General features: G+C 39.8%; 1 protein-coding gene across 2 annotated transcripts in view; it reads left to right on the top strand.

The window, feature by feature from the left end:
* DIXDC1 (DIX domain containing 1) overlaps nt 1–12,084 on the top strand; it is a 64,938-nt gene extending 52,854 nt beyond the window's left edge. The window contains exons 18-20 of one of the 2 annotated variants that reach the window (XM_007464648.1): nt 6,423–6,528; nt 7,465–7,573; nt 9,405–12,084. In XM_007464648.1, the coding sequence (XP_007464710.1) occupies nt 6,423–6,528; nt 7,465–7,573; nt 9,405–9,485 (296 nt within the window). In that variant the 3' untranslated portion in view covers nt 9,486–12,084. The remainder of the gene's footprint in view (nt 1–6,422; nt 6,529–7,464; nt 7,574–9,404) is intronic. The other variant, XM_007464649.1, reaches the window with a different exon arrangement.
* The last annotated feature ends 3,177 nt before the right edge of the window (nt 12,085–15,261 follow it).

Raw genomic sequence — 15,261 nt, 5'->3', positions numbered from 1 at the left:
GGGAAGAAAAGAGGATGAAAGCACTCTCTACCCTAGGGGAGTGGCAGGAAACTGTATTGGGCTCAGATCACTAGAGGTTGCCTACCACTGGGGGCAGGAAACTGTATTGGGCTCAGATCCCTAGAGGTTGCCTACCACTGGGGAAAGAGTAGGATCACTGAGAAAGCCCCACCCTCAAAACTGAGGTTGGATCATGACAACAGAGAAGCCCCCCTCATCCCTCACCACCAGATGAGCAAGTACCGTGTAAGAAGCAATAGCAGTCTGCCTCTGTGGGAGGGGCACACGTGTGAAGAGACTGACTCTGAGGCACAGGCACACAAGTAAAGTCTAAAGTTGAGGGTGGAGCAGGAACATTGAGGAAAAACCCTCCAGCAAACCAGCTACCTTCCTAAACATAACCCTAGAGAAATTTGAAGGTGATGGTGTGCTGAAAGTAACCTTAACAAAAATCCCAGTCCCAGCTCAATTCCTGACTAGATTGGCTCAGCTGTCCCCACCAATGGCCGGGAGGTACAAGCAGTGTGCCCATTTCTAGACATAAACCTTCTTTACCTTAGTCTCTACTGTCTTACACATGATGTCTGATAGTCGATAAAAAATTATGAGGCATCCACAGAAGCAAGAAAAATATAAGCCACTGTCAAGAGTCAATAAGCGTCTATTCAGGAGTAGACTCAGATATGACTAGGATGTTGAAACCATCAGAAAAGGAATTTTTAAAAACTGTGTTAATGGCTGAAGTAAAAATGTTAATATAATGCATGTACAGGTGAGGAATTTTAGCAAAGATATGGAAATTATGAAAAGGAGTCAAATGGAATGTTAGAAATAAAAATAAGTATTACAAAGATGAAGGGTGCCTTCAGGGACTTCCCTGGTGGTGCAGTGGTTAAGAATCTACCTGCCAATGCAGGGGACACGGGTTCGAGCCCTGCTCTGGGAAGATCCCACATGCTGTGGAGCTAAGCCCATGTGCCACAACTACTGAGCCTGCGCTCCAGAGCCCCGAGCCACAACTACTGAGCCCGTGTGCCACAACTACTGAAGCCCACTCGCCTAGAGCCTGTGCTCTGCAACAACAGAAGCCGCCACAATGAGAAGCCTGTGCACCGCAATGAAGAGTAGCCCCCGCTCACCACAACTAGAGAAAGCCCGCGTGCAGCAATGAAGACCCAATGCAGCCAAAAATAAATAAATTAATTAATTTTTTAAAAAAGTGTGCCTTCAGCAGGTTCATCAGGGTCATCAGAAGACTCAACACAGCTAAGGAAAGAATCAGTGAACTTGAAGATAGGTCAATAGAAATTACCCAAACTGCAATACAAAAAGAAAAAGAGTAGGAGAGAGGAAAAAACAAACAACCCAGAGCATCCAGTAGCTGTGGGACGATATCAAATGGACTAAGATACAAGTAATTAGAATCCCTGAACAAGAAGAGATAGAACGGGCAGAAGAAGTATTTGAAGAGATAAAGGCCAATTATTTTCCAGAAATGCTTAAAAACATCACACTACAGATCCAAGAAGTGCTGAGCATTCCAAGAAGTATGAATAGCAAAAACAACAAAAGAGTCAAATTGCTGAAAATCAGAGAAAAGAGAAAGTCTTTTCCCCCTTGAAGAGGGGGAAAATTACTACATACAGAAGAACAAAGATGAGAATTACAGATTTCTTATTAGACCTTGCAGGTTATAGGATAGTGGGGGGATATTTTTAAAGCACTGAAAGAAAAAAATCTAGAATTCTATAAAAAGCTAGAATTCTGTAGGTAGAGAGTATATATATATATATTTTTTACACAAAACCAAGAGAATTCATAACAAGCAGACTTGCATGGCAGGAAATGTTAAAGGAATTTCATCAGACAGGAAGAGTATGATATGAAAGAAACTGGGAGATGCAAAAAAAGTGGTTAAAATGAAGGTAAATATAAAAGACCTTCCCCCACTTATTTTTAATTGCTCTAAGAGATAACAGGCTGTTTAAAGCAAAAAATGTGTTGATGTATTACTGGTTTATGCCATATGTGAAAGTAAAATGTATGACAATAATACAGAGATTGGGATGGAGGAATTAGGACTCTACTGTTGTCACTTCTGTAGTTCTTAACATTACGTGTGATGCAGTAAATATCATTTGAAAGCTGACTGACTAATTAAAGATGTGTATTTAAATCCAAGAGCGACTACTAAATTTTTAAAGAATTAAATAACAAAATTAATAGTGGAGATAAAAAGGAATTGTAAAAATACCCAATCCAATAGCAAAAGAAGCAAAATATCTCACTATTTAAAATATAGTTTACATGTTGAAATGGTGTATCCAAACTGAGAATCTAAACACACTGGGCTTTGAAGACAATACCGAAATATATACATGTACACATACATATATACATATATATACATATATACACATACACACTCCAAAAGTGGGGAGAAAAAGAGGATAAAAGAGAAAAGGAACAAAAAACATGGAACAAATAGGAACAAGGGAGATGATAGATTTTAAAAATAATCTGGTTTTTATTACATAGTTTTTTACTACTTACAAAATTATTGTTTATCAGCATCATATTAATTGAGAATCAGCCTTGTTTGATGGGGAAAACATAGCTCAACACTGTGAAGATGGTTCATTCTCCCCAAATGATCTATAGCTTCATGCAATTCCAATAAAAATCCTATCAGACTTTTCGTAGATACAAACAAGCTGATACTAAAATTTATATGGATGAGACTAGAACAGTTCAAAAAAAAAGTTGAGAAAAAATAAAGTAGTTGAAAGGCCACACTACCTGATTTCAAAACTAACTCTAAAGTTAGAGTAATCAAGACAGTGCAGTATAGGTGAATGGATAGACACATAGGTCATTGGAACAGAGTAGAAAGTTCAGAAATAGACTTACTTATATTTGGCCAGTTGATTTTTAACAACAGTGCAAAAACTATTTGATGGCAAAAGGATAGGCTTTTCAACAAATGATTCAGAAAAAGAGCATTGACCCATACCTCATACCATATACAAAAAATCATCTCCAAATGGATCATAAACCTAAACTTAAAAGCTAAAACTGATTTGTGATGTCTTTTAAAATCATGTATTAAATTTACACACACATGTATACACAAGGCTATATTTCTGGGTCATTTATTCTCTGGGGTTTTTGTATATGATTTTTATAGTATTGTCACCCTGAAACAGCAATTATCATTTTATCACATGAGTTAATGTTGAGTAAGACTATTTTTCCCTCATTAATCTTTTTCTGTTTTACTCGAAAAGCCTGTGCAATCCAACTCAGCCTTCTTCATTAGTCACCTGAAACTCCTGTCACTAATGTCATCAGTGACCTGTTTACCAAACCTGTCTTTATCTACTAGACCTCTGTGTGGCATTTGACATACTCTTACCTTCAAGTTCACCTAAAATGTGTACATAACATTTTATCGGTCAGCTTGGGCTGCCGTAACAAAATACCATAGACTGAGTGACTTAAACAACAGAAATTTATTTTCTCACAGTTCTGGAGGCTGGAAGTCCCAAGATAAGGATGCCAGTGTGGTCAGGTTCTGCTGAAGGAGGGCTTTCTTCTTGGCTTGCAGATGGCTGCCTACCTGCTGTGTCTTCACGTGGTGGAGAGAGAGTGCTCTGGTGTCTCTTCCTCTTCTTACAAGGGCGCCAGTTCTATGGGATCAGGGCTCCACTCTTATAACCTCATTTAACTGTAATCCCTCCTTAAAGGCCCTATCTGTAATACAGTCACATGGGGGTTTAGGGCTTCAACATATGAATGTGGGGAGGACACAACTGAGTCCATAGCAATATTATTTTCATGTTTTATTTTATTATATTATAACTGTTTTGCTATTTTACCCCACTAGACTTTGAGCTCCTTAATGGGTGGGAACTGTACCTAGTTTATCTTTGTATCTCTAGTACTTGATACATAATAGGCACCCAGTAAACATTTTAAATGGATGATACTTCTGTTCCCCTATCTTAGGTACTGGTAACTACGATGCATCTGTTTTTCTAGATTATAAATCTTAGTTATTTTTCCCTTTCCCTTTTATCCTTGATGTTCAACTATATCCAAAGTACTAAGACTTTTACCTTCTAAAGTTCTCTCAAATCCATCCCTTCTCTAGCTCCAGGGCTATATCTTACCCTTCCTCATCTTTCAGATTATTTTAATTGCCTCTTAATGGGATTACTGTTTCCAGAATTTCTCCCATCCAACCCATACTAGACCCATACTTGCTGCTAGACTGACCTTTCTAAAATGCCAGTCTGATCGTATCACTTCCTTTTAATATCCCCAGAGCTTAAGACTAATATCTAAACATCTTAGCCTGGTGGAGTCCTCTGTGATCTGGGCCCTGCTTTATTATCCTCATCTTCCATTACTTCCCAATGTGTTACTTACACTCCAGCCTTACTAGCTGAGTTTCAGTTTTATAAATACATGATCCATCCCTTTTCATGCCTTTACAAGTATACTTCATTCTGGGAATGCCCTTTCCAACTTCTATATCTGATATATTTTTTAGGTGCTTTGTTTAACAATTGTCCAACTATGGGACCTTTCTGACCTCTTCCAGGTAGAATTAACTACTCCATCTTCAGTCTTCTTGTGCAGTTTGTACCAATCTGATTTTAGTGTATTGTAATTATTTATTATCATACCTGTCATCTGTACTGGACTGTGAAATCTTTGAGGTCAGAGGCATATAATTAATTTTATATTCTCAAAATCTAGTGCATGGTAAGTGCTCAATAAGTGTTTGTTGAATGAATGTGAAAGGATCAATCATAAATTTAATGATAAAAGTGAATATTTTATTTTATTAAAAAGCCAGTGTATGCCAGGCCCTGTTCTAGGTGCTGGAGTCAAAGGAACGTCGTGGCATGTAGGTTTCAATAATTGGCATTCTTTGAAAAAAATTCTGAAAACTGATTGATTGCTGTGCAAAGAGAGAATGTTCCCTTGTCTTTCTTTCCTGTATTATTCATCCCTCCTACTTCCTTATTTTAAACCCCTTCCTAGGGAGTTCCCTGGTGGTCCAGTGGTTAAGACTCCATGCTTTCAATGCCAAGGGCCCTGTTTTGATCCCTGGTTGGGGAACTAAGATCCCACAAGCTGCACTGTGCAGCCAAAAAATCAAAAACAAAAACCAAAAAACCCCTTCCTAGAACTGCTCTCTGGTGGCTGCCTGTTTGATTGGGATAAATGCCTAGAATAAATGAAGAAAACGTGTAGCTGGAATTGCAGGAGATATTTTAATAAAAGTTTATTTTTGGTCCTTGTGATAAAAGTTTTTAATTGGTCTTTTCTTCTATTCTCTTAAAGTCATAACCACAAATAACTCATTGATTAAATTTTTCCATAAGTACCTATACAGAGAATAGAGACAAGATATGGATTAAGAAATTTGAGTTAAAAACCCCGGGGACCGGGCTTCCTTGGTAGCGCAGTGGTGAAGAATCCGCCTGCCAGTGCAGGGGACACGGGTTTGAGTCCTGGTTGGGGAAGATCCCAGATGCTGTGGAGCAAGTAAGCCCAGGCGCCACAACTACTGAGACTGTGCTCTAGAGCCCATGAGCCACAGCTACTGAGCCCGTGAGCCTAGAGCCCGTGCTCTGCAACAAGAGAAGCCATTCCAATGAGATGTCTACGCATGGCAACACAGAGTAGCCCCCGCTCACTGCAACTAGAGAAAGCCTGCACGCAGCAATGAAGACCATAGCCCCCGCTCACTGCAACTAGAGAAAGCCTGCACGCAGCAATGAAGACCCAACGCAGCCAAAAATAAATAAATTTATTTAAAAAAAAAAAAACAAAACCACGGGGACCAACACATATAGATCCTATGTAGCTAAGGGATAAAAGTAGACTTTTTGCCTTTTAGACTGGAAATATAAGGCCTCTTGGAATCTGAGTTTCTATGGTTACTTTGCTTCTGTTTCTTGTTCCTAATCATTTGTCTTTTCATGAAGTGCATGTGCATTCTCTACCACTGACCTCCACAGTCTAAATGCTGGCAGTGTCTGCAGCTCCTGCTGTGTGTCCATTCTGCCCTAGCTGAAATCTTGCCTGGCTTCTCTGACCTCTTTTGACTCTTGGCAACAGTGCCTGTCAGAACAGTTGCTGTTACCCTGTTAGAATCACCTGTGACGGGTGAGAAATGATGGTCCTTGTGATAGCATCCATGTCCGAAGCACCTCTTGTCTTAGTGGCCCCAGTGGTGACTTCCTGTGGGTCACACACCCTGTGGACAAGGTGTTTGGCAAGAGTGTGAAAACTGTGCTGTGACCTCAGGCAGCTTCATTCTCCTGGGACATTTTGAATAACTAGAAATGATGGGTTGTTGGAAGCAAATTGAATGTTCTGACCACAAAGTCTCTCTCTGATTGCAGAGTTCTCTCACTCACAGAGCTCTCCAACTGTCAGCAGCGCCTGCACGAAGGTGCTCTATTTCACTGACCGGTCACTTACGCCCTTCATGGTCAATATACCAAAGAGGTGAGATTCTGGGATCATTATTTCTCCTTTAAAAAGGACAGGCAGGCAGAATCATTAGTTACTGCCCATCTAACCAGCTGTAAGGTGTTTGAGAAGCAGTGTAGTGAGAAGGGCACAGGAGATAGAGATTCAAGTTCTAGTTTCACCACTAACCTGTGGCATTACAAGGTACAGACACAATAATAGTGCTTCCAATCCTGATATGCAAAGATGCTCCAAGTTAGGAAAGCAGTTTTTTAAGTGTTCAAAATAGCTTCTGCTGATAGCTTTGGATTACAGCCTGGCATTCCAGGGCTACTTATTACTCATTGATCTTTGTTACTGTTTGATGACTGCAGCTAACCTATAGAGAATTCATGTTAAAAACCTTCAAACACTCAATTAATATACTCCCTTCTAAGGTAAATGGCTTTGAAATAAAGATTTTTAAACTCTGGAACCAACTGCTGAGAGAGGTGATAAGATTTCCCTTTCCTAAAGAGTCTTGCTTGGTTTGTGTTAGAGGGGAGCTTTCTGAAGTAAAGATGGTGATACTTGATTTAATTCTACCAGCCTATAGAAATGGAATTGTTGCAAAGAAGGAAATCAAGAGAACTTAGACATATTGATAGTTTAACAAATTAGATTTCAGAGACTTTGTGTCTTATTTTCAGAGTAAAACAGAAAAAAAGTAATTTGGCTGCTGCCAAAGCAATAAATCTATTTTAAATTCTCAGATCAACCCATTTGTAATGCCATTTTCATTCCCTAATAGTGACTGGCTCCCTAACTTCTGCTGTTTCAGAATCTTTTGGGTTATCAAGGGTGGTGACCTAACAAGGCCACGCTGTTTCTGCCTCCAGAGACTTTGGCAGGGGCCTGGATTTAAAGCTGACATCTTATCTTTCCAACCCACTGATAAACAGTCTATTTTAGTGTTCTCTCTTTTTGTTGCAGGTTGGGGGAGGTGACACTGAAGGATTTTAAAGCAGCTATTGACCGGGAGGGAAATCATCGGTATCACTTCAAAGCACTGGATCCTGAGTTTGGCACTGTCAAGGAGGAGGTACAGAATCCACAGGGAGTCTGGGTGGTATTGTTGGTTGTTCTTGAACCCCAAAGACTTCTACTCAAGGACTAGTACCCAGAAGTACCTCAGTTCCCTAACCAGGTCAGAGGAGTTTCCCAGTGCCTCCGACCAGGTGATTACTCTAGACTGAGAAGTTTCAGGGAATGGCCCAAGAAGTTGATAGCTTGTTTAGTTCAAGGTCTTCATCACTCTGATCAAACTTGGATAGAATTTTTATTTTAAAAAGGAAAAAGTTTGGGCTTCCCTGGTGGCGCAGTGGTTGTGAGTCTGCCTGCCGATGCAGGGGACACGGGTTTGCGCCCCGGTCCGGGAGGATCCCACATGCCGCGGAGCGGCTGGGCCCGTGAGCCATGGCCGCTGAGCCTGCACGTACGGAGCCTGTGCTCTGCAACGGGAGAGGCCACAACAGTGAGAGGCCCGCGTACCGCAAAAAAAAAAAAAAAAAGGAAAAAGTTTTGTTAGGGAAAATAAAGAACCTACATTGAACAAATGCTTGGCTTTCGAGTCTCTTTTCTATCTGTAACCAAACCTTAGAAAACTTTCTGCTTCCTATGTAGAGCAAAATAAACAAACTGGCATGAATATATGAAACTGTATATTGTGGTGGTAGTTTCTCATATAATGAAAATGAGGAAATGTATATTGTGGTGGTAGTTTCTCATATAATGAAAATGAGGAAATTCTGCAAAGTCATCTATGCTTGTTCTCAACTCCTTGACTGTTTTCTTAGCTTACACTTCTCTTTATAATACATCTGCCAAAAACAGACCTTTTCTTTTTTTTTTTTTGAAAGAGAGTTCTGAGTCATGACGTATTATGAGTGCTCTCATAGTGCTTACAGGATGAAAAAGGTTGGAAAAGCCAATACTTTATTTTGTAAAGATTTCCTGGACTTCCGTGGCGGTCCAGTTTTTAAGACTCCTCACTTCCGCTGCAGGGGCCACAGGTTCAATCCCTGGTCGGGGAACTAAAATCCTGCACACTGCGTGGTGCAGCCAAAAAAAAAAAAAAGATTTTCTCACTGAAATGTTTTAATAACCCTTTCTATTTATTAGTGGCTTAGGAAATGAATTGAACAAATGAGTGAAAAGAACTGCATGCACACATGTTAAGATTGGTCTTCGTTCTAACCCTTTCTTTACAATGCTTTGGGCCAAAATTTTCTCCTTTCTCATTTTTTAAATGCTTATAGTACTGCTTTCTTTTGAGAAGCCCAGAGTGCTCTATGGTTAGTAATTTATTAATTCTTATAAATCTCTATGAGCAAAGCAGTACTAGAGGGATGCTTTTACCATTTCATAGATGCGGAACTAAGGATATATAAGGCATATATATATATATATATATATATATATATATATATATATATACACACACATACAGTGTTGACCTTTGAACAGTATGAGTTTGAACTGCATGGATCCACTTATATACAGACGCTTTTCAATAAATACCTACTACAGTATTACACAATCAGCAGCTGGTTGAATCTGAGGATGCAGAACTGTGGATATGGAGGGCCGACCGTGAAGTTATATGTGGATTTCTGACTGCACAGGGCCAGGGCAGGGAGAGGGGCGGGCAGTGTCTCTAACGGCTGTGTTGTTCAAGGGTCAACTGTATATGTATATATTTTAACCAGTTATAACTTTAGGGACAAAACCAAAGGAACATAGGCTCTAACTCAAGGCTTTCCTCTATACCTTTTTATCCTTTATGTCTGAGATCTTCTTTTTATCAACCACAGATGTTTAGTGAGAATCCCTCTCTTATAATTTTTTCATGGTGGCTTTTTTTCTTTCTCTAGGTTTTCCACGATGACGATGCCATCCCTGGATGGGAAGGGAAAATTGTAGCCTGGGTGGAAGAAGACCATGGAGAGAATTAATGCTATTAGATTGAGGGCTTGTGGAACTTGGCAGTCCCTGGCTGCTTCACTCAGGAGAGAAGACTAAAACCAGAATACACTAAGAAGTTTTTAGTTTGTGCTGCCAAAACAGAAGCTTCTCCAAGTGTGACAGCTATAGGCCAGTCCTATTTCTGTGCCTGGCACATGTGGTACTTAAAGTCCCTGTCCAAAAGTAGACCATGGGTTCTTGTGGAGTTCCTTGTCCGTGGGAACACAGTGTTTTATTCTACTCTGAGGACAACAAACCGAAGGCCTTAACCAATGGGTATGGATGATCCCACTCCTTTATGGGCATGGCTGCTATTATCTGGAACCTGGGAACTGGATGTATCACTCCTGTGTGTTACAGTATTATTTTAATTGGCCTCAGTGGTTGCAGCAATCAGAGTACCAGCATTTGTACTCACAGACAAGGTGAAGGTACCAGCTTTTTTGCTTCTTTGCAGCTATTGCAAACCAAGAATAACTCGTAAGGTGGTACCAAAGATGAAAGCCCACTCTTCAGGAATTTTTTGGACTGGACATGGATGGTGCTGAGTTGAATGGATTGAAAAAGGGCTGCCCATATTGTGCTATATACTACGCTAAAAACCATAATTAAGTAAGACCTTGGGCTGCCTCTTGTGTCTTAACTGGTTTTGCAACTTGTCCTTTAGCCCACAGAGGGCATATTTCATGTACTGCTCATTTTCTCTGGGGACTCTTTAACTTTAGAGCCATTTTTTCCCCTTCCAACTGATGAACTTTGTGTTTGAAAGGAATAAGGAGTGAAAGTCTCCTTTCAAATCCAGGCGGGTATGGAAAGGTGCTGCTACCCATGTCTTCTTGACTTTCTTTCTCTCATGACTTTCTTTAGCTCATGGCATCTCCTTTGCAGTCAAAAGGAAACAGACCATTAGTTTCAGTATTTGTGATTTATAAGTATTGAGCATGAGTTACTGGTCTACCCCTCTTCATTTCAAGGCCAGAGTTATTTTCTATTATATATTTAGTCTAGGCTGATCCTTTGGCCACAAAAGAAACCATGGGGGCATGGAGCATGAGTTGTGAATGGCAGGGGTGATTCTGGGGGATAACACCTAGAATCCTTTCTCATGTGCAACACTGTCAAGTGTAGAAGCTAAGATTTAAACTTTCAGAGATTATTTTATATCTTGAGTTTTCTCATTCATTCACCAAGCACCATCAACCAATCAGATATATCAGTCTCTCTGCCTGTGATCACCAGTGTACACTGCCAACCAGAAGAGTCAGACAGATCAGCTGTGGGTTCTTGAGCTGTCTGTCTCTAGTTCATCTCCCCTTTTCAGCCATTTCAACAGACGACTGATCAGAGCTCTGAGATGACATTTTGTTGTTTTATATAGATGTGTCTTTAAGTTCATGTTTGGAGAATTCTACCCATTTGCTTTTTGTCCAAGAACCATGTCTATTTTTATAACTTGAGTGAGAGTTCTGTATATTCTCACATTCTGTATACTAGATCCATTTTCTAGAGAACCCAGTTGCTTTTATACAGGCTGTTCTCTTCTTACCAGCCCTTGTGGTTTCAGAACAAGCTTTATTTTATTACAAGTATACTAATGACAGATTACTCCTGTTCCAATTCTACCAGCCATTTTAGTTATGGAGTTAGTTTTAGGGAACCTATTTGATGGCTCCTCTAGCTGACAGAAGGAACTCAAGACACCTGATGTCTTTCGTGTAAGTTTACCTGGCCTCCTCCTACTGAAGAATGATTTCTCATCAGAAATGACTGGGAAAATTTGGGAAAGTCATTTATAAGCAAGAATAATTCATTATGAAAGCAAACAGAAGAAAACAGTATATTCTCCATTCCCCCCCAGCCCCCCCGCCCCCAGGAAGTCTGGAGAAGTCCTCCTGTCACCAGTTTCTCTGTTGCATGAATTTTAGTGTTTTGCTATAAGACAGCATGAGGGTTATCAGGCCAAAATTTGTTATTGTATTTTCAGTACAATTTATCTTGAACATCTGTCACTTAAATCAGTTTTACTTGTCAGTTTTCTTTCAGCAAACATTCTTACTATTATGTAGAATTTAACTTTTCAGAGAAAATTAAATCAGAGAAAATTTTCAGAGTCTTCTACCTTGTCTTTTATCTCTGTCTTTTGGAAAAGGAGCTGCATGGCCTTAGTGCCTCCACAGAAAGCTTAAGTTGAATTAATAGCTCATTAATTTCATATGCCACGGGTGATAACTAAGCACCCCCATTACAGGATGGCACACCAGAGTGTTTGTATACAATGTGTTGGTAATCCTCATTCCAGTTTCTAAACAGAGGAGCCTTCTAGGAGGAGTGTGCATTGATTCATTCTGGTTTGAATTGTCTCCTATTTGATACACTAGGAGGCCTTTTGACTTATTCAGAGTATTACCCCCTACTGGCATTTGTGTGGGATAGTACATCCTGCTACTGCTGAAGTTCTTTCTTTGAGAAAACTAAGGAACTAGAATGTTTAGAGTTCATGAAATAATCTCTAAACCTGATTTTAAAAATGACCCTCTCATAAAAACTAAGTTAGTAAAAAGCTCAATTCCTTAAACAGTCTTCATTTAAAAACTGAAGACTGTTCTCACTCAGTTAACTAAAGTAGCTGGAATTGGAACACTTTACAATTTCTACATAAAGAATTTAGGTTAAACTTACTTGGTAATATCAATGATGCTTACTGACCAACTTTCCAGCTCTTTTTGACCCGGATGGTTGTAAATTAAGGAAAATATCTTTATACTCTGTATTCAATCCAAGAGGACTCTAATTACTTAAAATCATTTAGGTCATAATAATAATAATTTTCATTTTTTCCATAAAATAAGCATTATGATTGCACACTCCTTCTATTGTCTGAATTTATGTAAGAGGTATAGCTTGCTTAAAATATATATGTAAAGTTATATTTTCTTAGAAACATGGATGTTTGCAACCATTGGTTTCAAAGAGATTACTACCATGTATTCTGTTTTACGTTTTCATGAAGATTGTGTTATACCAGAGGCTTCTGATTATCAAGGTGATAAAGTTTAAACTGTCTGTACCAGATTTGTGACCTAATTTAAAAAAAACCCAGAAACAAACTATGAATAAAATGGAGTTTGCAAACTAAATACCATTAATAATTTTCACTTGTGTTTACTGACTGAAATTAATCAAGAAAGCCATTTACCTTTAGTGAAAGTAAATTTCCTCAAGTGATCTCCCTGGTAGCATGTTTACTCATTACTTGGGGAGTAATAGGATTACTTGGAGAGATAAGGATTACTTTATTGCTACAGATATTACTACTGGTATTTCTGATGTAAGTGCAAAATATCAATAGGTTATATTATCAAAGAAAATTCATTTACGTAGCACTTCTTTTGACATTATATATAAATGTGCAAACAAGTAAGAACCCAAGACTTAAAACTGTATGACAAAACAGTCTCTAATGCAAAAGCAAGAAACATTAACAAGAGGCTTTCAGGAATGTGTATTTAAAAGAACCAGAACTTCCAAATTAACTTGAAAGATGCCTTCCTAAAACTTAGCCTTCATTTATCACTTTAAACGTTTTATATAGCTAAATCTTTAGCCCTGGGTGCTTTCACTTGCCTTCCAATTACATATTTTCAACTATTAATTATAAGCCATTTTAACTGGGTTATTCCATCATTATGTTAAAATTAAACATGTAAAGAACTTTCACTACCAACTAATTCCTCTTTACATCTAACCCATTCTGTATCAGTAATATCATTCTACAAGTCTCAGGACTGATTTGACAAACCTAATTATTCCTAGCTTACCTCTGGGGTAAACTTACCACTCCTAGACTGTTTGACCTGTGCCCTCTCATGATTTAGCTACACCTATAAAAAGTATATTCAAAATGCAAACTTGCTATGCACTGAAAGATGCAAAACAGGTTTAAGCAAGGCTACCTAAGTAACTGAACAGCAAACTGAAGATAATCTCATACAAAGACTAACTTAAAGTAATTTAGATCCAATTATTCAAATGCAGTGGAAGTACTGTAGTAAGATATCTTAGCCAATTAGCCAATTCAAAATCGTTAACATTTTTATAATAATTTACAGTTACAGTATAAGCCCTTTCACTAATCACAATTATTCTTACGTTGCTTCTTCCAGTTGTTACTCATAAGTAGTTTTACATTATGGTAACAATAGAATTGCTCTCCTCCTATTTTTATTTTATTTTATTAATGTTTTGGCCACACCGTGGGGCATGCAGGATCTTAGTTCCCTAACCAGGGATTGAACCTGCGCCACCTGCAGTGGAAGTGCAGAGTCTTCACCACTGGACCGCCAGGGAAGTCTCTCTACCCTTAGTATTTCAAATGTGCCTTTCCATTTAATCTGGGAATTTTGTTTCTCAGTTGTACTCCCTGCATATTATTCTGCCAGACAGCTGTGCCTGCTTAATCTTTTCCTCATTGTTGGATAGTTAGCGTTTTTCCAATTCTTTTTCTGTCATGAAGATATTAAAACTTTTTTTTTTTTACCTTGTTTTGGATGCCTTAAGGATACTAGAATCGGATTTGGGGGAAATGTGCAAACATTTTTTCCCTGGATCTTTTTCCCTACTATCCTACCATCTCTAAAAACAACCTCCCGACGAATGCATCTCCTTCTCTTCAATCTCATTAATACTGAGATGTTAGACTTTTTAAACCTTCCAATTTAAGTAGGTATGATATAGTGCCTTCTGGCTGCCTTATTTTTCCAAATGTTTAATTACCAGCAAAGGTGAACATGTTTTCAAATGTTGGTTTTTCTTACTTCTTGTGCTCTTGATGTACACTGGGGATTTAGGGATATAAATATAGCACGTGCTTCCTTCTAGTTTAATGCGACTCTCAGCTGAGAAATGAGACATTTTCTAATTACAGGATAACCCTACACAGAAGGGTACCTAACAAATGTAGGTAGACGGGATTACATGGCAAATTAGAAACAGAAATCTGTTTTGTAAACTTGTAGCTTCATACAGAGAATATGCTTAATCCTGCTACAGTACTCTAGAATGTGGGAATATATCTTCCATTCGGCTGCCCTTCACATCATTTGGCTAGAAAACCTGTTCACCCCGGTTTCCTGTTGGGCTACAAACCTGAAATTAAATCTTTGTAACCCAGTACAGCCTGCGCGGAGCGAAGCCCCAAACCTGGTGGCGCTTGGGTCCGCTGAGGCTGCGGGCGCATCCGGCGAACACAGTAATGCCCCCTCTGGCAGTTCTCTGCCGGAGCGCCTAGACCCGCCCCTCGGCCGCAGGCTCTCCGCGCCCGGCTGGTCCTCGAGACTCTTCCTATTCTTTCCTCAAAACGGGGCCACGCCCCTCAGCCCACCTCAGACCACTCTGCCTCTATCAGCCTCGCTCTCGCCACCGTTTTAGGCCCCTCCCTTTCGGCCGTGCCCTACACAGCGCTTAGGTGAAGTCCTCCTCTGAGATGCGGCCACCACTGCGAGCCCACCACCTGCCACTCCTCTCCACGTCTAATTCTTCCAGACTCGGCCTGCGGAAGCTCCGCTGGAACGCCCCTGCCACTCGTGGCTCCACAGTACCCGCCCTGGGCCACCTTTTTCCCCGACTCCCGGGAGGAAGACCGTACGTTCTACATGTTTCTGGTCCACGGAGAGTGTAAGGCGAATATTTGGAGCCCGTTTTACGACAACTTGCGGCCGCGCGGTGCGGCTGACGGCAACGCCGCGCTGCTCTTGGAGAGGTCACTTC

Source organism: Lipotes vexillifer, unplaced genomic scaffold (assembly GCF_000442215.2).
Source record: "Lipotes vexillifer unplaced genomic scaffold, Lipotes_vexillifer_v1.1 scaffold785, whole genome shotgun sequence".
Taxonomy (NCBI): domain Eukaryota; kingdom Metazoa; phylum Chordata; class Mammalia; order Artiodactyla; family Lipotidae; genus Lipotes; species Lipotes vexillifer.
This window is presented reverse-complemented; position numbering and strand designations above follow the sequence as displayed.